The sequence below is a fragment of the Nyctibius grandis genome, chromosome Z (assembly GCF_013368605.1).
Source record: "Nyctibius grandis isolate bNycGra1 chromosome Z, bNycGra1.pri, whole genome shotgun sequence".
Classification (NCBI taxonomy): domain Eukaryota; kingdom Metazoa; phylum Chordata; class Aves; order Nyctibiiformes; family Nyctibiidae; genus Nyctibius; species Nyctibius grandis.
Window position 1 is genome coordinate 61600699 of NC_090695.1, and position 22149 is coordinate 61622847.

Sequence of the window (22149 nt, forward strand, 5' to 3'; positions counted from 1 at the left end):
GGCGGGGAGGGGCGGGGCCGGGAGGGGAGGGGCGCGGCCTCCCCACCTCGCTCGCCGGCTGACAGTTGTGGGCGGTGCCGGGTTTTGAATTTAGTCTCCAGGCGGTGGCGGAGAGCGGCGCCCCGCCCCCCTCGGCTGGCGATTGGCCGGCGTCCGGGCACGTGGGCTGCCGAGGAGGGGTTGCGGGGCGGGGCCCGGTGGGGCAGGGCCGGCGCCAGATCTATTACGCTGCGCGCGGAGGCCGCTGGTGGATCTGCGGCCTCGCTGCTGCGGTTGTGGGGTGCGCAGCGGCCGGCGGGAGGGAGGCGGTGCTGGTGCCGCACAGGAGGCAGCGGACGGCTCTGTCACCACTGTCTCTCCTGTGTGCTCGCAGCTCGGCTTCTGCCCTGCTGGTGTCGGCTTCGTTCTCCTGTTACTGCCTCGGCGCATCCCGCTCTTTCTCCAGCCGTCTCGCTCCGCTTCCCCCGTGGATCGCGCTCGTACCCCCCGCCGCTCCGCGATGGCAGGCGTCAGGCTCCTGCGGTCGCGGACCCGGGTCGCCGCGGCGTCGAGCCCCGTGCGCCTCTCCCGGCTGCAGGCGGAGCTGCGGCAGCTGAACGACCGTCTGTCAGCCTACATCGACAAGGTGCGGAGCGTGAAGACGGAGGCGAGCACCCTGCAGCTCGAAGTCACTGAGCAGGACGCGGTGTGTAGCCGCGGGGTCAGAGGCCTGAAAGCGGTCTACGAGAGGGAGCTGGCCGACGCCCGCCAGACCCTGGACGACACCGCGCGGGAGCGGGCTAGGCTGCGGATCGAGCTGGGCAAGATCCGCGCCGAACACGAGCAGCTGAGGGCCAGGTCAGCGGGGACACGGATGGGGGGGGTCGCACGGCTGAGCCGGGGGGGGTGGCATGGCTGAGCCTGGGCCGGCGGCCGGGCCGAGCGGGAGGGTGGTGAGAGCCCGGGGGCGGCCGCCTCGGCTTTCAATGAGTGAGGAAGAGGCAGCGCCGCCCCGGCGGGAAGCGGCGGGCCCGTCCCCCGCCCCGTAGCGCCGCCCCGCCCCGGGCCCGTCCCCCGCCCCGCAGCGCCGCCCCGAGCACCGCCCTTCCGGTCCCGGCCCCCTCACACCGCGAACTGGTGTGGAGGCCAGTGTACTGAGGCCAGTGGCTGCCCCCTGGGCCCGGCCCTCGCCCCCCGTCCTTTGGGGCCCGGCCCCGCCCACCCCGGGCCGGAGCGGCGCCCCTCTCGGCCTTTGGGGGCATTTCTAGACTTTCTTACCACTTTCTCTGTTTTTTTTCCAGCTATGCAGAAAAAGAATCTGATCTTAATAGAGCACAGCTTAAAATCCAAGAATTTGAATCGGCCCTCACATCTAAAGAAACAGCACTGGCCATAGTCCTTAGTGATAAGAAGAGTCTGGAGGGAGTAATTGAGGATTTAAAACGTGAAGTTTTACAGGTGAGAAGAAAAAATATTTAACCATCAAGCTTCAGTCAGCAAATGAGGTGGTTTTATATATAATACATCCATAGTAAGAGCTGTCATTCTGGTAAAATGCAACTTTGTAGCCAAAAAATCGATGCAAACCTGTCATCTAGTCACAACTAGAACGAACTGTGGTTCATTGTCAACATTGGAAGTGGTATTTAGTAGGTGTTTGTGTCAGTACTGTTCAGTTTATTATTAATATGAATAGTGGAATAGAGTGCTTTTAAAATTTTAAAATTGCAGACTCTGAGATTGCAAGGGATGGTACTTACATTGAAGAAAGCAGGGCAAGAGTCAAAATAAATTTGATAAACTGTAGAACTGTTTTCGGGGAGTGGCTGACTTCACAAATACAGATAACGAATAACTGACAAGTAACAGTTTGTGATTCTTTCTGTTCTCTTCGTCCTTCCTATGGTTCTCCATCTTCTGGGCATCTGATAGAGCAAAGAGGGTTTAAAAAAAAAAAAAGCCTTGTGGTAGTTTTGTTAACCCTTTGAAACACATGATTTGTGTTCATAAGCAACACCACCTCGAAAGGATGAGTTGAGGAGACCAGGAAACTGGTATTTGCCATGTAGAAAAACGTTTTGTAAGGAAAATTGATAAGTGGCATTTTAATGCTAGTTACCAATGTGAAATATCTAGAACTCACTTGTGCAAGCGATTGCAAAGGAGGGAAGAAAAAGATATTAGTGGTGTAAATATTGGATTTGATTGTCAAGTTCAAACATAACGTGTAGTTAGCTGTATTCTAGGTCATTGCGTTATGTTGAGTTCTGCTACATATTCATTGTTGTGTTGATTCTTTTTCTTAAAGCTTCAACTTGCTGCAGCTGCTGCCCAGGAGCAGCTTGAAAGTGAAACATTACTGAAGGTGGACCTTGAAAACCGTTGTCAGAGTCTCGTTGAGGACTTGGAATTCCGTAAAAATATGTATGAGGAGGTAAATGTTTTAGTCTCAAGAATTCCCATTTTTAAAGGGAAGAAGAGAACTGGGGGGTCTTTCTAGAATACTAAAATTATTTAGGTTGGGAGGGACCTTAGGAAGTCATCTGATCTGAACTCTCACTCAGAGCAAGGGTTTACCTCTGATCTAACTGGAAGATATCCAACTTTTTTTTCCTAGGAAAAATGATATTAACTCAGAGCTCTTGTGATAAAATAGCTTCATGTATCATGTTGTTTCATGTTAAATTCTGCCCATAGTATTGTAATGTACACATCTTTTCATAGTAATGAGAATTAGGTTAATAATTCCTCACATAATCCCTTTATGAGAAATAAAGTGGAGAGGGACACTCAAACATGCTGTGGACTTGTACTGTTTTTTAATTTCAGAACTTTCTAATAGAATGCTTTTGAATAATGGAAACATAAGTTGATGAATATTTGTCTTCTAGAGCTTTTTCTTGCTACCCTCCCTTTCACTTGTAGTACTTGAGGCTTTCTGGGAGGAACCTTAGAGCAGAAACAAATGTACCTAACCATTCTGTCTTTTGTTCCATGTGCACATTTCCTTGCTAGTTGTATTTTCAGGCTTGTTCATGTTGTTGGAGTCCTTTTTTCCAGAGACCATACGCAAGCATACAAATAAATAGGGAAAAAGCTGGTTAGTGAAAGTGACTGTTTAATTTCACAGTACTTTCTTTTTGTGCAAGCTCAGAAGATACCTAAAGAAAGGGGATGTATTTCTAAAATCTAGTCATATTGGGGTATTTGTATCTGTATTTGTTGAAAATGCAGACAACTCTTGGAAATAAATGTGACTTTACATGCTGATGCTATCCTAGCTCTTATTTCAATGATTGGCTATTGCAAAATAAGATACTATGCAGATCAGACTGGGGAAATGGCCCTGTGTTTCTACTGAAAGTTTTAGTATCAAACTAATGCTGATCCACAAGGCTAGCTAAAATCTATATTGTTATCCACTCAGCAGATAGTCTTCCAAAACTTGTCTCCTATTTACTGAATGTTATTTTATCTTTCTGTTTTTCTTAGGCGATCAATGAAGAAAGAAGGAAACATTCTGCTCACTTAGCTGAGGTTATTTCTGGTCGTCAGACTGAATATGATGATAAACTGGCCAAAGCCCTTCATGAAATAAGAGACCATCATGATGCACAAGTGAAGCTGTACAAACAAGAGCTTGAACAGACTTACCATGCTGAAGTGAGAATATCTTTTTGTACAGTTGTCTGATATACTTTATTTTTCTTTTATTTAATGGAAAGTTACTCTAATTACTTGCATTTCAGAGGATTTTATTATGGAGCTTGGTTTAAAATTGCCATGGTTTTGAATGTGAATATGCATTTTTCAGGTCTAATTTTGGGAGCAGCTTTAATCCTCAGGAAGCAGAATAATATAAGAGTAGGAAGCACCATATGAAGGTGAAGTGCCGGGAAAAAGTGATTAGTACTGGGATTACTATGAAATCAAGGAAAGTTCATGTGTTATACGTATCAGCTGTAACATAGTCTTGATGATCAATAAGGTGTCCCATATCTTGTATAAAACTTATTTCCTAATAGGGCTTGCTGAGAAGCTGGCATCGTGAGTCTTCTGACCCTGTACAAAACATGTGGAAGTTTTACCACACCCAATGATTTCTGCTCTCCTGTCTTCTAGAGAGGAAGTGTAGTCAAGCTGAAATCAGTTATACTTCATAATTTCCTTCCTCTGCTATGATTCAGCATTCTGTCAGGAGGGATGCTGATGTCTCAACTGAATCTGGGTTCTGTGGCTATACTTGTTGCAGTTAGTATTTTTAAAAACAAGGTGGGATATTACAGCAGAAAAGTTAATACAAACTGAATTTATTAGCATAGTTTTCAGTCTTTACAGTCTTAACAGGGTGCTGTTGCTTATCGTCAGGACTTCAATGTGAACTTGGAAAAACTTACTTAAAATAAGATCTAGCCAAAAATATTTTAAAAATATTTTTTAGTCTAGCTTCTATATAAGCATACTCAAAAACAGTGCTACAGTAATTTAAATATATAAAGCTAAACATTGGCCAGCATGAGAACTGAACTTACAGTCCAACTTCAGTAATGTCTACAAGGGAGACTTAAGTTTTTAATCCTAGAATAAATATGCAGAGGATTGTGATTTCAGGTATGGCAATCCAGCATGGTAATTGAGCCACCATATTTAACCCCTAAAGAAAGAGATGTTTCATTGTGTTAAAGCTGCAGAGAGGAACTTTGTGGCTTATTGTTATGTGTGGTTTTTAGTGACTCATTTTTCTTTTAATAAAAGTTACTTTGAAACTGATGTCTTAACTTGATCTACTGCAGGTTGAGAATGCTAAACTGTCCTGGGCGATGAGCAATTCTGTGGCCCTCTCAGTAAAAGAACAACTTAATGAAAGTCTCATACGAATTAATACTCTGTCTCGCCATGTTGCCAGCTTTCAGAAAGAGGTAACAAGCTGTTTGTGACTCTTCAGTCTTGCTAATTATGGTTGTTGATTTTTTGTATTAAAGGACTTCCTTTCCCTTAACTTGCAAGTATGTTCAGCATTATGACTGGAATTTGTCTTCTGTTGTACTGTTCTGTACTTTTTTCAAATTTCTTAATGTCTCCTTTTGATAAAGTTGAATTTTTTTTGTGCAGTATCTCACTACAGTTCTGTTCTGTAGTAATTGGACAGCCTAGCATAGGATCTCACAAAGCAACATTCAAAGCCAGAGCTGGAATATGCAGTCTGTCTGTTTAGTGTCTCTTTTCATCCTAGATCCAGTTTACGTCTAGTACTCTTAAAAAAAAAAAAAAATCCCAAAAACCAAACCAAACCAAAACAAAACAAAAAAGAAAAAAACAAGAGTGATTTTACCAGGATTAGGATGAAATATGAGACTGAGAAAATAAATAACTGTACTTGAGCATTTGTAAAGCAGGGTCTTGAGCAGAAACTAATTATACTTTATCAGATCACAGAGCACATAGATCACACCCAGAGAAGTATGACACAACCTATGACACACCATATGCTCAGTACTAACTTATTTGATGGGAGTAATGTCATATGCACTGTAGTGGAAAATCTAGAGTGAAAATGAGAAATGTTAGGAGTTGGTTCTGAGGTGGGCTTTTGTAACTTACTAAGCAGTTGAAAATGCAACAAAACATTTATTTTTTGGAAAAATATAAAATATTTGTAATATTTGGCTTTGATCTTTCTGCAATACATTTTGAATCATATTCCTTCTGTACAGTAGACTCTTGTAGGAATTCTGTGTATTTCAAGTGAAGAATATAAATGCAGAGGATGTTATTTCATAATTTTCCAAATAACTTGGCAGATGCTAGTATGAGTCTTCCCAGTTTTCCTGTTATATAGGCAAATTAGTCTCTGGAAAAGATCAGGGGATGTAATGAATATGCACGAGGTTACATAAGAATTGGATTTTGAGTTTTGTCTACTTAGATCTTATTTCTGCCTTCAGATTACCATCACCTTTTTTTTGGTGGTTCAGTCAATAGGTGTTTCTGAGGGCTTTTTTTCCTTCTTACTTTAGTTAATGACCTATGTTCTGTTGCTTAGTTGGGAGTGACAGCTAGGTTCAGAGAACTTGCTTCTGAATTTGCAGAGGTGTTAGTTGTTAACTTCAGGGCTATCAAAATCAACTTCTGCCAGCTTGACTGTAATTGTCCACCAAAAACCCCATTTTGCTGCTGTGGTTTTTTTTTTTGATAGTGCTAGTGATGTCAACCAGTAGAATCTTGTTTTTCCATTTGCTAGCACCAACTTTAGCTTTGATCTTTTGGAAGAAGACAACTCTCTGTCACTGATGCTAGTCTGGTTTGACTTAACACAAAGCTCTGTAGTAGTTTCCACTGGGATCTTCCATGTGATGCTCAACTCCTTTTATTAAATTCCTTATCTGACTCTTAACACTGACAACCAGTTACACTGGTCCTTGTGTCAGTGTCATGGTTTAAAGCTGGGCCGGCTATTAAACCTGTGGCAGATGCTCTCTGTTATTCCCCCCCCGCTCCCCCCAAAGGGAAAGGGAAAAGGGAGAGAGACTTCCGGGTTGGAAAGTTAAAACAGTTTTAATAAACTATAATAATGGAAAAGAGTATAATAATAATAATAGAAATAATCAAATATATACAAATATATATACAAAACCAAGACTGAGCTCCCCTGAAGTCAGCCACGTCACCACCGGCACTGCAGGGCAGGCTCCGGGAAGGCCCAGGCTGGGCCTAGCGACGGTCGAGAGCTGGATTCAGGGATGCACGGATCGGGATCAGGGGCAGCAGGAAAACAGACGGAGTCCTCCTTGGACACTGGCCACAGCAGAAAGAGAGCGAGACCCTCGTGATTCCCCCCGCTTTATACCGAGAATGACGTGTATGGGATGGAATACCCTCGTTGGTCAATTTTGGGTCACCTGCCCTGTCTGCTCCCCCCTGCAGCTGCGACCCCCCTTCGGCTCTTCACTCGTAAGCAGTGAGGAATTCAACAGTGACCTCGGTTTCTCTAAGAATAAGTACCGCAACAGCCTTTCTGCACAACATCCCTACCGGTGCCTCAGTGATAACTACAAACTTCGAGCATTATCAGTCCTGGAAGCAGACACTGTCTGCAAAACATGCAGTTAGTTTCAGAAAGTGCAGTTACTTAGAGGAGACTTAGCTGAAAGTAAAAATCACTAAAAGGAAAATTGGCCTGGTTTAGGCCAAACCAGGACATTCCACCCCTTATTCCATACCATTCACATCATACTCAGGTCACCACTAACTTTTCATTTTAAAATATATACAGATAACATTAGTTTATGATTCATCTCTATACAAAAAAAAAAAGTTCATCAAGTTCATTTAGTTCAGGATTGTGGGTTTCCATCTGGCTAGGAGTCTCCCAGGGTAGGAGAGATGGTATGAGCTTTGTCACAGTTCGTGCCCACGGGTTGCAGGTTAAAGATGTCAGTCTGGAGGAGGTTACTGGACGCCACTTGCAGCTAGCTCCATTCCCATCACCACTGCTTCAACCTGAAAGACACTTATGAACACTGTTAGTATTATGCAGCAATTAACATCATACAGTTCAGAGTTAAGTATTCTCACCCAGGATCAGATCACCTTCAGGGACACATCGGACTCCACCATCTTGCAACATCACCCACCAAGTACATCCAGGTCCTTGAGCAAAAGCAATCCCATGAATGGGTTTACCTTTGCCCGTAGCAGGAAGAACCCAGACAGTTTTTCCCAACAGATTCCTTTCATGCACCACAGGGACTTTATCCCCTTCTACTGTATGTAAAAGGTCTGACTGAGCAGGGCCAGCTCGGTTGATAGATCCTCTGGTGTTAACTAGCCAGGTAGCTTGTGCCAAATGCTTATCCCAGTTTTTAAAGGTTCCACCCCCCATTGCTTTTAGGGTAGTTTTTAACAGCCCATTATACCGTTCAACTTTCCCAGATGCTGGTGCATGATAGGGGATGTGATATACCCATTCGATGCCATGCTCTTTGGCCCAGTTATCTATGAGACTGTTTTTGAAATGAGTCCCATTGTCCGACTCAATTCTCTCTGGCATGCCATGTCGCCACAAGATTTGCTTTTCGAGGCCCAGGATAGTGTTCCGGGCAGTGGCATGGGGCACAGAGTATGTTTCCAGCCATCCAGTGGTCGCCTCCACCACGGTAAGCACATAACGTTTACCCTGGCGGGTTTGAGGGAGTGTGATGTAGTCAATTTGCCAGGCCTCCCCATATTTATATTTCAACCACCGCCCCCCATACCACCGTTTGGCTTGTTTAATTGCGGCGCACGTTTCACAATCATGGATAACCTGTGCAATAGAGTCCATAGTTAAGTCCACCCCTCGGTCATGAGCCCATCTGTATGTTGCATCTCTTCCTTGATGACCTGAAGTGTCATGAGCCCACGGAGCTAAAAATAGTTCACTTTTATGTTCCCAGTCCAAACCTATTTGGAACACTTTAGCAGCCTGATCTGCTTGTTGGTTCTTTCGATGTTCCTCAGTTGCCCGACTTTTAGGTACGTGAGCATCTACATGACGTACCTTCACGACTAATTTCTCTAGCCGAGTAGCAATATCTTGCCACAGTTCAGCAGCCCAAATAGGTTTACCTTTGCACTGCCAGTTGCTTCGCTTCCACTGCTTTAACCACCCCCACAAGGCATTTGCCACCATCCATGAGTCAGTATAAAGATACAGTCTTGGCCACTTTTCTCGTTCAGCAATGTCTAAAGCCAGCTGGATGGCTTTTACCTCTGCAAATTGACTTGATTCACCTTGTCCTTCTGTGGCTTCTGTGACTCGTCGTATGGGACTCCATACAGCAGCTTTCCACTTCCGATGCTTTCCTACAAGACGGCAGGATCCATCAGTGAACAGGGCATACTGCTTCTCATCCTCTGGTACTTCATTATATGGTGGGGCTTCTTCAGCACGTGTCACCTCCTTTTCTGGCGGCATTCCGAAGTCTTTGCCTTCTGGCCAGTCCATGATCACTTCTAAGATTCCTGGGCGATTAGGGTTTCCTATTCGAGCCCTCTGTGTAATTAATGCAATCCATTTACTCCATGTAGCATCAGTTGCATGATGAGTAGTAGGAACCTTACCCTTGAACATCCAGCCTAGTACTGGTAATTGGGGTGCGAGGAGAAGCTGTGCTTCAGTACCCATTACCTCTGAGGCAGCTCTAACTCCTTCATATGCTGCCAGTATCTCTTTTTCAGTTGGGGTGTAATTGGCCTCAGAGCCCTTGTATCCTCGACTCCAAAATCCTAGGGGTCGACCTCGAGTCTCCCCTGGCACTTTCTGCCAGAGGCTCCAGGTAGGACCATTGTCCCCAGCTGCAATGTAGAGCACATTTTTAACATCTTGTCCCATACGGACTGGTCCAAGGGCTACTGCATGCACAATCTCTTGTTTAATCTGTTCAAAAGCCTGTTGTTGTTCAGGGCCCCACTGAAAATCATTTTTCTTTCTGGTCACTTGATAAAGAGGGCGTACAATCTGTCTGTAATCTGGAATATGCATTCTCCAGAAACCCACAACGCCTAAGAAGGCTTGTGTTTCCTTTTTGTTAGTTGGTGGGGACATAGCTGTTATTTTGTTGATCACCTCTATCGGGATCTGGCGATGCCCATCTTGCCATTTAATCCCTAAAAATTGGATCTCCCGGGCAGGCCCCTTGACCTTGCCTCTTTTTATGGCAAAACCAGCTTTCAGAAGAATTTGGATGATTTTCTCCCCTTTGTCAAAAACTTCTGCTGCTGTATCACCCCATACAATGATGTCATCAATATGTTGCAGATGTTCTGGAGCTCTACCCTTTTCTAGTGCAGTCTGGATCAGTCTGTGGCAAATAGTAGGACTGTGTTTCCACCCCTGGGGCAGTCGATTCCAGGTGTACTGGATACCTCTCCAGGTAAAAGCAAACTGTGGCCTGCACTTTGGTGCCAAGGGAATAGAGAAAAATGCATTAGCAATGTCTATGGTGGCGTACCACTTGGCTGCCTTTGACTCCAGTTCGTATTGAAGTTCTAGCATGTCTGGCACAGCAGCACTCAGAGGTGGCGTAACTTCATTTAGGCCACGATAGTCCACAGTTAATCTCCATTCTCCATCAGACTTTTTCACTGGCCATATAGGACTATTAAAGGGTGAGCGAGTCTTGCTAATCACCCCTTGATTTTCTAATTGTCTAATCAGTTTATGAATGGGGATCAGGGAGTCTCGATTGGTGCGATAGCAATTGGCACCTGTTGTTCTTCAACTTTCAGCAACCCCACAACAGAAGGATCCTCTGAGAGGCCAGGCAAGGTAGACAGCTGTTTAATGTCCTCAGTCTCTACAGCTGCTACAGCAAAGGCCCATCTATATCCTTTTGGGTCCTTAAAATACCCTTTCTTAAGGTAGTCTATGCCAAGGATGCATGGAGCATCTGGACCAGTCACAATGGCGTGCTTTTTCCATTCATTTTCAGTTAGGCTCACTTCGGCCTCCAATACAGATAACTCTTGAGATCCCCCTGTTATTCCCGAAATACTGACAGATTCTGTCCCTTTATGATTCGATGGCATTAGGGTGCACTGTGCACCAGTGTCTACCAGGGCTCGTTACTTTTGTGGTTCTAATGTGCCAGGCCATCGAATCCACACAGTCCAATAAACTCGGTTGTCCCTCTCCTCCTCCTGGCTGGAGGCAGGGCCCCCCTAATTAAAGACTGGATTCGTGCAGCTCACGGGGATTGGACCTTCATTTCCCCTATTCATATTTGGGAAATAGGGACCTGAGGCCCATCTACCGTGACTAGAGTCCTGCTCATTGGTAACTGGAGCAGCCATCCTCCTAGGAAAATTCTCTCTGGTATTTCTGTTAGCTTGCAACTCACGTACTCGTGCCTGTAGGGTACTGGTAGGTTGTCCATGCCATCTGTTCATGTCCTCCCCATAATCACGCAGGGTAAACCACAGGATACCTCGTGACGTGTTCCGTTTCCTTTGAGCCGGTCCAGTAGGAAGGCGTTTCCTCCTAAAGGCTGCAACGCGGGCCTGTGTAGGTAGAGAGTCAAGTTTATTCTCGATCCTGGACAGTTTGTCTGACAGTTGTTTCAATGACTCCTTGTCTTCCTTAGTCACTTTTCCCACAGCCGAGACACAGGCCTGCAGTGGGGAAGAAATACTATCTTCATACTGTCGCATATAGGTAGCCATTTCGCCCACACTAGGTCGTGCCATAGCATCTTCTCCCCATACTAATATTGACAACGTATGGGTATGTGTCGGTGGAGCACTCCTCACAACCTTCCAGAACATGGATCGGTTGCATTCCACTTCATCAGGATTTACAGGATCTACAACTTCCCGTGGGTGTCTATAAATGATCTCTTGCACAGCCAGTTCTCTAAGGTAGTTAATACCTTTTTCTATAGTGATCCATTTGCTTAGGTGGCTCATAACATCATCTTTATAGGGATACCTGCTCTTTACAGCTGACAAGAGTCGCCTCCAGAGACTGATAGTGTTCGACCTTCTTGGAAGCATCTTATCAATACCACCATCTCTGGACAGGGATCCCAACTCTCTGGCTTCTCTACCATCCAATTCTATGCTGTCTGCCCCATTATCCCAGCATCGGAGCAACCAGGTAATAATTGGCTCACCGTCATAACGACTAAAGTCTTTTCTTATACTTCGCAGTTCTTTCAGGGATAAGGAGTGGTAGGTTATCTCTACTTCCGAGTCCGAGTCCTCCTGTGATTGTTCTGCTTTAGAAGGATCTTTCTTGTGTGATGGGTCTGCTTTAAAAAGATGATCAAGGAAACCCCCATCTGTGTCAGGCCCTGACTCTGACTGAGAAGGGCCCTCACCTGGGTCCTGTGCTGGCTCTGCCTTAGAAGGCTCTGAGTCATCATCCTTCACTTTACTAGCTGATTTCTTTCGGTGTTTTCTCCTGGTTACAGGGGCAGCATGATACCTACCGCTGTTGCTGCACCTATATTTAATCTTATCCCACATCAGAAACACATTCAGGACAACCGAAAATAAAAGCATGCCACCTAGACAGCACCATCCTAATTTCGCAAAATCTAGTGGAATCACCTTGGCAGAAAAGGAGAAGGTACTATTTCCCAAAGTAAAATTGGAAGTGTAATCATTAACAGAATCAGCTAAAGGACTCCCAGAGTGCGCAGAAAAAATCCCTGCTACCGAGGTCAGAATAGTAACAGCCCAGTTTATCACGACATAAATCCGTACGAAACGCCAGAACAAAACAATGTATGTTGACCAGTACCCAGCAATGATAAACTGCACATAAACACTAACAAACAACAGCAAGTAAGGTATTATCACACTTAAGTCTGTAAAAGGCTTAATAAAGAGACGAGATAGCACAGCGTTCAAAAATGACGTTACCATCTTCACTATCTGTTTTAATTTCCAACCCCTCGTAAATCTCAAAGGAAGAACTCTGATACTCTCTCAGCTGAGCTCTCCGGTTCTCCTCCCACTGGAGCTGGGATTCGACTTATCAGAGCAACCTGTCGGAACTTCTCTCGTGCCCCACGTTGGGCGCCAATAAGTCTGTCACGGTTTAAAGCTGGGCTGGCTATTAAACCTGTGGCAGATGCTCTCTGTTACCCCCCCCACACACACCTCCCCACAAAGGGAAAGGGAAAGGGAAAAGGGAGAGAGACTTCCGGGTTGTAAAGTTAAAACAGTTTTAATAAACTATAATAATGGAAAAGAGTATAATAATAATAATAGAAATAATCAAATATATACAAATATATATACAAAACCAAGATTGAGCTCCCCTGAAGTCAGCCACGTCACCACCAGCACTGCAGGGCAGGCTCCAGGAAGGCCCAGGCTGGGCCTAGCGACGGTCGAGAGCTGAATTCAGGAATGCACGGATCGGGATCGGGGGCAGCAGGAAAACAGACGGAGTCCTCCTTGGACACCGGCCATAGCAGAAAGAGAGTGAGACCCTCGTGATCCCCCCGCTTTATACCGAGAATGACGTGTATGGGATGGAATACCCTCGTTGGTCAATTTTGGGTCACCTGCCCTGTCTGCTCCCCCCTGCAGCTGCGACCCCCCTTCGGCTCTTCACTCGTAAGCAGTGGGGAATTCAGCAGTGACCTCGGTTTCTCTAAGAATAAGTACCGCAACAGCCTTTCTGCACAACATCCCTACCGGTGCCTCAGTGATAACTACAAACTTCGAGCATTATCAGTCCTGGAAGCAGACACTGTCTGCAAAACATGCAGTTAGTTTCAGAAAGTGCAGTTACTTAGAGGAGACTTAGCTGAAAGTAAAAATCACTGAAAGGAAAATCGGCCTGGTTTAGGCCAAACCAGGACAGTCAGCCTTTTAGACTGCCTGTTTTCATTGCCCTCTGGACTATGGTGACTTCCTAAGATAGAGCGCCTGCATAGCAAACTTGGTGACTTAACCAGATAAGGTGATTGTGGGGCATTGGTGCCTGTGTCTGTCCTTTAATTATAAAAATCTCAAGAGACTATCAAACAGAAGAAAGCATGCTCAGGGAAAGTAAACCTTAAAGCTGTCATCATTTGGCCTTTCTTTGATAAGCATTCCATTCTGTATGTACAATATTAAGTTCTGCTGGCTTGATGTGATCTTTAAAGTATGTGACAAATTAGCTTTCTTTATGGAACACTTAGCACTGTACTTTCAGCAAGCCTTGAAGGCTTAGACAACAGGCAGACAGGCTTTCACTGACAACAGCCCCTATTCCTTTAGAGGAACTTCCTCCCAGAATTCAGAATTGGCAGTAGTAAACGGAAGCAGGAAGTAGAACATCTGAAAGCTAAAGAGCAATTACTTACCACAGGATCTGAAGTGTGCTGAGCTGCACTTTGATTCTGTGTCCTGTCCAGCACGTACTAAATGGTTTGACTCTTAAGCTCAGTTTTTCTTGACTGGGTAAATTCAGGTGTAGTAACATATCTTTTGATCTCAGAAAAATGGAGCAAGTAGTTGTCTTTTAAAGTATGTTGTAAGTTTCATTGGAACTTAAGGTGTTACATTTGTAGTAGATAAGGTGGAGAACAGGAAGTTGAATATGGGTGAGTTTGAAATCAGACAGGGGGAGGGTGCTTAACCTAGTGTTTTGAATTCCATGTCGCCTAAATAGCGGAGTGCATGGAGGCTTGGGTGAACTTCCCTTTGCACCACTGATGTTTTCAATGCTTTCTAGTCTAAAGCATGGGAGGATAAAGTGCAAGAGCTTGAGGTCATCTTCGCCAAGGAACGGGAAAACTGTCACAAAATACTGTCTGAGAAAGAAAAGGAAATGGCTGAATTGAGAAATCGGGCGCAGGAGCACCTGAGTGACTATGAACAACTTCTGGATATTAAACTGGCACTTGATACAGAAATCCATGCATACAGGAAATTGCTGGACAGTGAAGAGGAGAGGTATGAAAAAATGTAGCAACAAATGCTGGTATCTGTGTGCTTCCCTTACTTGTCTCATTCTCTGTTAAAAGGCAGTTCTTACTAGGAATGCATTCATTAGGTGCTTTACTACAGTTTCCAAGGCAGTTTGGTTTTGCCCCCTCCTGTCTGACACACTTATTTCTAAGCCTCCATGAGGTCAAGTTGCTTGAGTATCAGACCAATAGCTCTCAAGGGAACAAATACCATTCTTCTATTAAGATTTGGCACTGAGGATGTAATGAATTGTCATTTGTAGGTCTGTTTGGTGCCATGGTTAATATTCTTTTTCAGAGTTAATTACGGAGTTATTTGTTAGCCAAATTTTAAGTATAGAATAATTTTAATAAAGCAATAGCTGTTATGATTGCCCAGTTTATCAGCTAGCTGCATTTTCCACATCTGACCCCAGAGTTCAGCAATACTGAGAATTTTTGCCTGATAAGTCACAGCTGTCATTTACAGTAGTTTGATACTTCAGTGTTTCCAGAATGACATTCTACTGGTCCAGGCTGCTTCCTCTCAAGTCTGGGGATGAAACAGCAAAAGCTCTTATGCTATTGGGTTTTTGCATAAATTTCCTACAATAGCTTAAGTCCCCGTAAGAGTTTTTTTCTTTACGTGTTCCGTCTATCCAGGAGTGCAGTCTTCAAAAAATGCATAGAGATGCCTTTATGATCTTAATGTAGTAGTCCATTAGTATTCTGTGCTCCAAAAGCATTAATCAGCTGTTTGATGCCATGTTATTCAATTCTTCAAACAGTATGGAAGGCTTCACTTTTTCGTGTAATACACTGTGTTTACTATATTCCTGTACCTTTTTTGCAGTATAATTCTATGGGAAGAAGAGGAGAGAGGAAGAAAGTTCATAAAAAAAGGTGGAAGAAGTAAAACCAAAGCGGGTGTATGCATATTTCTTCTTTTCTTCAATATAGGTGGAAAGTTTGTCTAGGCCCATCTTCCCGAGTGACAGTTTCACAGGCTTCGAGCCATACTGTGCATAGAGCCAGAGGGAAGAAGAGGAAGATTGAAGTGGAGGAATCTGAAGCCAGCAGTAGTGTTACCATTTTCAACTCAGCTTCTGCCACTGGAGAAGTCTCTATTGAGGAGATAGATACTGATGGAAAATTCATCTGCTTGAAGAACATCTCTGAACAGGTTTGAAAATGCACACGTATCATGACTTCACAATGGGCTGATTAGAGGTAGAAGGCATCCTCAGCACCCTCTCAGCTGTCAGGCTTCATGTTGACCCTGGAGCTAAAGCACACTGTATAAGAGATGGCACTAAGAAACTAATGTGTTACAAAATAAGCTTTCATACAGTATTCTGTATTGATGATGACTTCTTCCTGATGATTTTTAATGCTTTTCTTAGCAATTGTTTTATTGCTAGGTTGCCCACCCACTATGTCACATAACTCTTCAGATCTGCCTGTAAAGCTTTACAGATAACACTGTCACTGATAGGAAATAGTGCAAGCAGACATTAGGCTACTTTAGAAGCCCTTTAAGAACTTCCTCTGCCTTAAAAAGCCCGAAAGAAATACATACTGATACAAAATAAATGTCTAAATGTGATTAATTGCCTGTGTCCCTTGTACTTGCATATAGCTTCTCTAAACCCTCATTTTCCTTCTTCCTTGGCTACATCCACAGTTTTTAGGAGGCCTCAGTTCCCATGCCAAAGCCACCTTTATGATGGCAACTCAGATTATTTAATTCTGTGCATAGATTGGAGTTTGTATTGGGGGGAACACACATCTGTTTATCAAAGGGTACTTCATTTGAGTAATAATCAAAGCTTTTCCTTATGTTGCCCTCAGAATGATGCTGTTATATTCAGTACATTTCTGCCCTGCCCCCCTCACTCCCCCTGACATTACTTGTAATTTCTGCTTAAGAGAAAAGTCCTATGCTATATAAAGTTCTGTGAGTCATCACAGGAGGGAGGGGTTGGAGACTGGGGACTCCCAGAGAGAATTGGGTATTGTCTCATTAGGACACCAGAATTACAAGACCTAATTTCTTGCAGCCTTGATTTCAAAGAAGGTCTAAGTAATTCTTGCCTTTTCCTGGCTGTCTGTGCCTCAGATGGGTGTAGAAGTGTGTTACCTGCGTTCTTTGTTTTCAGTGACGCATAGGCTTTGTCTAATGTCATCAGACCCTTTACCTTCACTAAAAGGCACCTCATCTTGATGTTTTACATGAGAAAGATTGGTCTGGTTCCAAGTGTCTCAGTCCCCTCTAATCAATGAAGAGAAAGACAGACTCCTCCAGATGGTGATAATTATTTATCTTAATTACCTGCCTGGGCTGTTGGCTGAGAGTGCTGACTTCATTTACTGAACAGAAGAAACCTTGACAACTGTGTTGGTCTAGACAACTAAGCATTTACATGACTAAATTCAGACAAATCAAAGACTACTTCTAGTGAATCAGGACCTGCCTTTTTCTTTTTGAGTTTTTCAAGCTTGTGGGATTCCCTCTCCTGCTGCCTTTTGTTTAATTTAACTACACATTTATTGTTCCATGGAAGGACCATCAGTTCTGTTATAGTAGCTATGGATGGTTCATGGTTATAGCACTTTGCCAGGCGTCTAGACTTGACCAACTTTCTGTAGTGCAATGTAATAAGCTGTTCTGGGGGAATTTTCACAAATGTTTGGCAGTGAATGCATATATATAGATAGAAAATATATAAAATCCTGTAAGTATGGTATGAAATACATATAAAATATATGTATGAAATATATGAAATCCTCTAAGTATGGTATGAAAAAATAATGTAGGTCTTGCAAAGCATTATGTAGTGGGAAGTGTGCATATGTAGAAATACAGAAGATGACTGACAGGAGTATTTTCTTTTCTAAGAAGCCTGCTTGTTATTCTGTGCTTCAAAAACTGTATTCTATATTTGTAAGGGGATTTTAATATTTATTTATATATTTCTCTGGACCAAGGTATAACAAAACTGATGCAAATTATAAATGTTAGTTAATATAATATCAGAACTGAAAAGAAGAATATATTACGCTTTAACTTGAATAAGAGGTAAGACAAATTTAACTAAAATGATTCTCATTGCATGCTGAAGATCAAGTGATAATAAATGTTTTTACTGAAAATTTTATGTGCCTCGTGACCTTATATGTAAAGTACATGTATAACAGAAAATGACTGCTGATGGAAATTTTTTTTTTCTCCTTTTTACTAGGATCAGCCTATGGGAGGCTGGGTGATGATCCAAAAAATAAGAGACACTTCTGCTAGTTACAGATATGCCTCAAGATACATACTAAAGGCAGGCCAAACTGTTACAGTAAGTTGTCAAGTTTCAGCTGTTCAGTTGAAATGGGCTTTAGGCCAACTTGTGTATGTCAATAAGATGCAAGGTTTTTAGTTTTGTCCTTTCTATGTGCATGTTCAGAAAATAATCACCTGTATTTGTATTGGGCATTAGTTATATCAGTTGCTGAGAAGAAGTTGGACAGAGCCACATTTTTCAGAAACTTACTTTCTATATAGAGCAATAATTTTGACCATAAACAGGTGCATTTACATATTCAAAAATCTCTGCATTAAAAAACAAAGGGGTGTTTTGTTGCAGGAAACTTTGGAAGCAGGTAGGCAGAGACTTGTATTATCTTAACTGGAGGAGATTCACCAGTGTCATTAAATGGAATACATTAACTCAATAACTAACATGGAAATGTATAAGAGTAGCAAATAATGCTTGTGTGTGACTTCTTCTAACAGATCTGGGCTGCAAATGCTGGAGTAGCTGCTAGCCCTCCCACTGACCTCATCTGGAAGAAACAGAAGTCTTGGGGCACTGGTGAAAATGTGAACGTTGTACTGAAAAATTCTCAGGGAGAGGTAAAGTACCTCAGACATGTTTAATTAAACTTGTCTTTCTGTAGTGCCATCCCCTATGAAGATGTAAGTAGAACCATTGTTACGACTTTACACATGAATTCACATGAGTGTTTAGTATAGTTTTCTCCTTTTGCTTTCCAGCCAAACATACTGTACCCTCATCTGTCTTAACTGCAATTTAGGAATGCAGTCTATTGAAGTGTGTGAAATTTTTTCCCTATTTTGAGTATAAATAGTAGAAGAATGACTTGTTCAGACACTGCCCTCATGCAAGGAACTAGTCAGTGGATTAGTATATGCTTTGAAAAGAAAAGATTTTAGTAAACTCTTCAGTGGTTTGTCTTTTAAATTAGTTTTCCTTAAAACTGTCTGTTTAGGGAGGGTGGGGAATGTTACAGTGAAACTCACTTTAAGCAGTGAAGCATTAATTCTGGTAAGGTGGGAGTTAAAACTTTGAGTGGGACAGTCGCTATGACATCTTGCAATTGAAAGAAAATGTTTAAAAAAACCACCAAATTTTGGAAGAACTTGATGAGTATCTTGTTGGACTCTTTTTAATCATTAAGAGATTTAAAACTAAGGTGTTATGAATGCTGTTTATGCACAGCAGTATGTGAAAAGTGTATAGACAAAATCAGTACAAGTAGCTTTCCCAACAGCTGGAACTCCCATTTCTCAAAATCAAAGTAGATTAGCACCAGATCTTTGGAGAAGTCAAGTCTTAAAAATAACAATCTGTTGCAGGAGGTTGCTCAGGGGAGCATTGTCTTTAAAACAACTAGACATGGAGCAGAAGAGGAGGAAGTTGAGCAAGAAGCAGCTGAAGCAGACCTTCACCAGCAGCAGGTATCTTGTTTTAGGTTAACAGGGCTATTTAGGTTGAAAAAACAGATATCCAAGTCATGAATTTTTTTAAAAATATCATACCTGTTTGGGTTTAAGTGTGTTTATTTTTGTTTTGTTTAATTAGTAATTTAGTGAAAGCACGAAGGTGTGTTAATAAAACCAGTATAAAAAGTATTACCTCACATATTCCCTTGATGGAGAGAAGTAGATTTTTTGTTAAAACAAGGTTTTAAAAATTAAAGATTTGGGCTTTTTTTTTTTTTTTTTTCTTAAACTCTGTTCTGGTAAGATTCCCCCAGGCCAACTGTTCATGGTAAAGTTTGGCTTAGCAGGTATACCTAAATTTACCTAAAGTTTTGAGAACTTAAATCTCTCATTTTTTTCTGATAGAGGAAATCAGAGATTTGAAGACACTATCAGAGAAAATGTCTCTTGCATGCTGAAGAAATGCAACTCTGAAGGCAGTGGAAGGGAGAAACTTGCAGCGACAATATAAAATGTTTTGAAATATAAGGGAAAATACTGAGATATAACATACTTGATTTTTTGCATTCTGAGTTTTATCCATTACCTCCCTGTTTCGACCAATTCTTCTAAAACAAAAATGTTAACAAACATAATTCCTGTAATACAAGGTTCAGTTTTGCTACTTTGCCTAAAACTTTGCTATGTTTCAGTTAGTATATATCTTTAAGTTGGTTAGAAAATATAATATAGAACAGTAATTAAGTGTGCATATGTAAACAGACAAAAAATGGAGAGAGTTGGTTGTGTTGGAAGTTGTATTTTTTTGTCAACCGTGGTTTTTGGCCTATATCTGAATCATAACTTTGTGGCATTTAATACAGAGTCAGGTTTTTATTGTGGTTATGCAAAAGTACTGAAGTGCATCCAGCTGCTCTTGTGGTTTCTGGGATTGTGTAGTTCAGTTAAAGTGTGTGTCTTAGTAGCTTTACTTACAAAAATATTGTAGAGAGAATAGATTTCTTTAGATAAAAACTCCCAAGGTACTTGTATATGTTCCCTGCAGTATTCACCACCTGTCTAAACTCAGTGATGCTTTTGACTTGAGATTCAAATACAATAATTATTTGTGTTTTTCTGCTACCTGTCCTCCATTAACTCTCATAGGAAAGGATATCTAGCATTCTTTTACTTACATGGGATAACAGGTTGTACAGCTTTGCATGCTGACTCTTGTTTGGACCATGCCAGGCTAATAAATTCATATATTAAAAATGTACAGTGTATTATTTTGAGTTGCTAAATCTTTTACTGCTGGATTCTTTTTCAAAGATGACTCTTTCTGTTCATAACAGGTAGACCCAAGTACATCTAACAGAAACTGTGAGATCATGTAAACTTCCAGTCAGCAAGGTTCCTCAAATCATGGAAATCCCTGCCTGTGGAACAGAGCCTTCTCAGAAGCACAATGTATTTTTGTATTTTCTGTATGTGAATTTCTAAGCTGTGAGTCTGATGGCCTTAATTTCCTTTGCCACTGAAAAGGAAGTTTTGTAAAAGAAGTATCTATAGCTTTCTCACACTATGTGAATTGTTGGCTCTGAACAATGTACTGTTTGAAAAATGACGTTTCTGTCCCCCAGATTTACGTGCTATTCTTTTCTTGTTGAAACTTTGATGGAATAGAAATATTCCAGTGTTTTGGGGATCAGTTTTCTCAGATTACACCACTCTCGGACTAGCCAGTTGCTGTGACCTCTTTAGGTGCAGTTGGGGAAGGCATTTTTGATACTATTAACTCTTTTATACTGGAGACTTTTTTCCTACAGTGCAATCAAGGCTATAAAACATTTTTTTCTAGAAAAGAACAGCTTTGTTTGTTAAAAAAAACCAACACAACAAAATCAAATGAAAACAAAAAAAAAACCACAAAAAAGAACATAGCCCAGCTGATCATGTAAGAACTCAGAGGATGAAGGGTGCAGTAAAACTCCTCATGTTAAATGTGTTAGTTTTGTTGTTAAGATAGTGTAACCAGCTTAAATTCTTACATGATTTTTTTTAACAAACAGAAGGCTGTTTAATATGGATTGTCTTGCTTACAGTTTGTAGGAAAAAAAACCAAGACTTTTAGGGGCCAGTCTACATTTGTATGGAAAATGATTGTAGTTTTGTCCACGTGGAAAGATATTCTGTCCTTCCTACATTAATCTAATGTCTGAAAAATCTTTGAATAAAATATCTCTGTTTAAGATGTTATCAATTAAAGCTTTTGGAATTTACTTCTTCCTCGAACTGACATAAAAGTTGAATGAGTGTTGAATACTTGGAACACTGATAGGCTTTGAAGCTGCTGAAATGTCCATGTAAATGGAAGGGTGGAAATTGACTTGTACAGATTTCTTCTAAATAATGGGTAACATGACTTCAAGTTTGGAAAATTAATTCTTCAAAGCTTTATTCAAACTCTGTTGCATAACTGTTTCTGCATTGTCTTTGCTCATATTTTAATTCTTACTGGACTGGCTTTTTCTACATCATACAAGTCGCAGGCTGAGCAGTTTAAGCATGGCACAATAACAGAAACAGAAATTTAGAAACACTATAACTATTTATCTTTGTCTCTAGTCTGGAAGCATTTTTAAATGCATGGCCAGAATTTTGAAAGTTTGATTTGAGGTTTTTCTGGCATTAGTCTAATGACAACCTTAAGACTTTTTAACATGTCTTTCATCTTGAATAAGTTCCCTTTTCTGGTGAACTACATGATGGCATTTCAACCTTGTGCCAGCAGAAGGTGAGGGTGGGGGATGGCAAAGGGTTATGTAGATGGATGAGGATCACAGAATCAACTAGCTTGGAAGAGACCTCTGGGATCACCGAATCCAACCTTTGGCCTAACACCACTGTGTCAACTAAACCATGGCACTAAATGCCACATCCTGTCTTTTCTTAAACCCTTCCAGGGATGGTGATTCCATCACCTCCCTGGGCAGCCTGTTCCAATTCCTAATAACCTTTTCTGTG

At 42.0% G+C, this 22149-nt stretch overlaps 1 protein-coding gene across 1 annotated transcript; it reads left to right on the top strand.

Moving 5' to 3' along the window:
* Positions 1 to 447: 447 nt before the first annotated feature.
* Positions 448 to 21332, top strand: LMNB1 (lamin B1). The gene is made up of 11 exons (XM_068422443.1): positions 448 to 837; positions 1281 to 1437; positions 2288 to 2413; positions 3472 to 3642; positions 4773 to 4898; positions 14195 to 14415; positions 15369 to 15591; positions 17651 to 17755; positions 18193 to 18312; positions 19057 to 19158; positions 20478 to 21332. Exons 1-11 carry the CDS (start codon positions 500 to 502, stop codon positions 20517 to 20519), a joined length of 1731 nt encoding a protein of 576 aa, XP_068278544.1. The 5' UTR covers positions 448 to 499; the 3' UTR covers positions 20520 to 21332.
* The last annotated feature ends 817 nt before the right edge of the window (positions 21333 to 22149 follow it).

Coding starts and splice junctions, on each gene's coding strand:
- LMNB1 (XM_068422443.1), top strand. CDS start 500: ATGGCAGGCGTCAGGCTCCTGCGGTCGCGGACCCGGGTCGCCGCGGCG. Junction 2,414..3,471: donor GTAAAAATATGTATGAGGAG/GTAAATGTTTTA, acceptor TGTTTTTCTTAG/GCGATCAATGAAGAAAGAAG. Junction 3,643..4,772: donor AACAGACTTACCATGCTGAA/GTGAGAATATCT, acceptor GATCTACTGCAG/GTTGAGAATGCTAAACTGTC.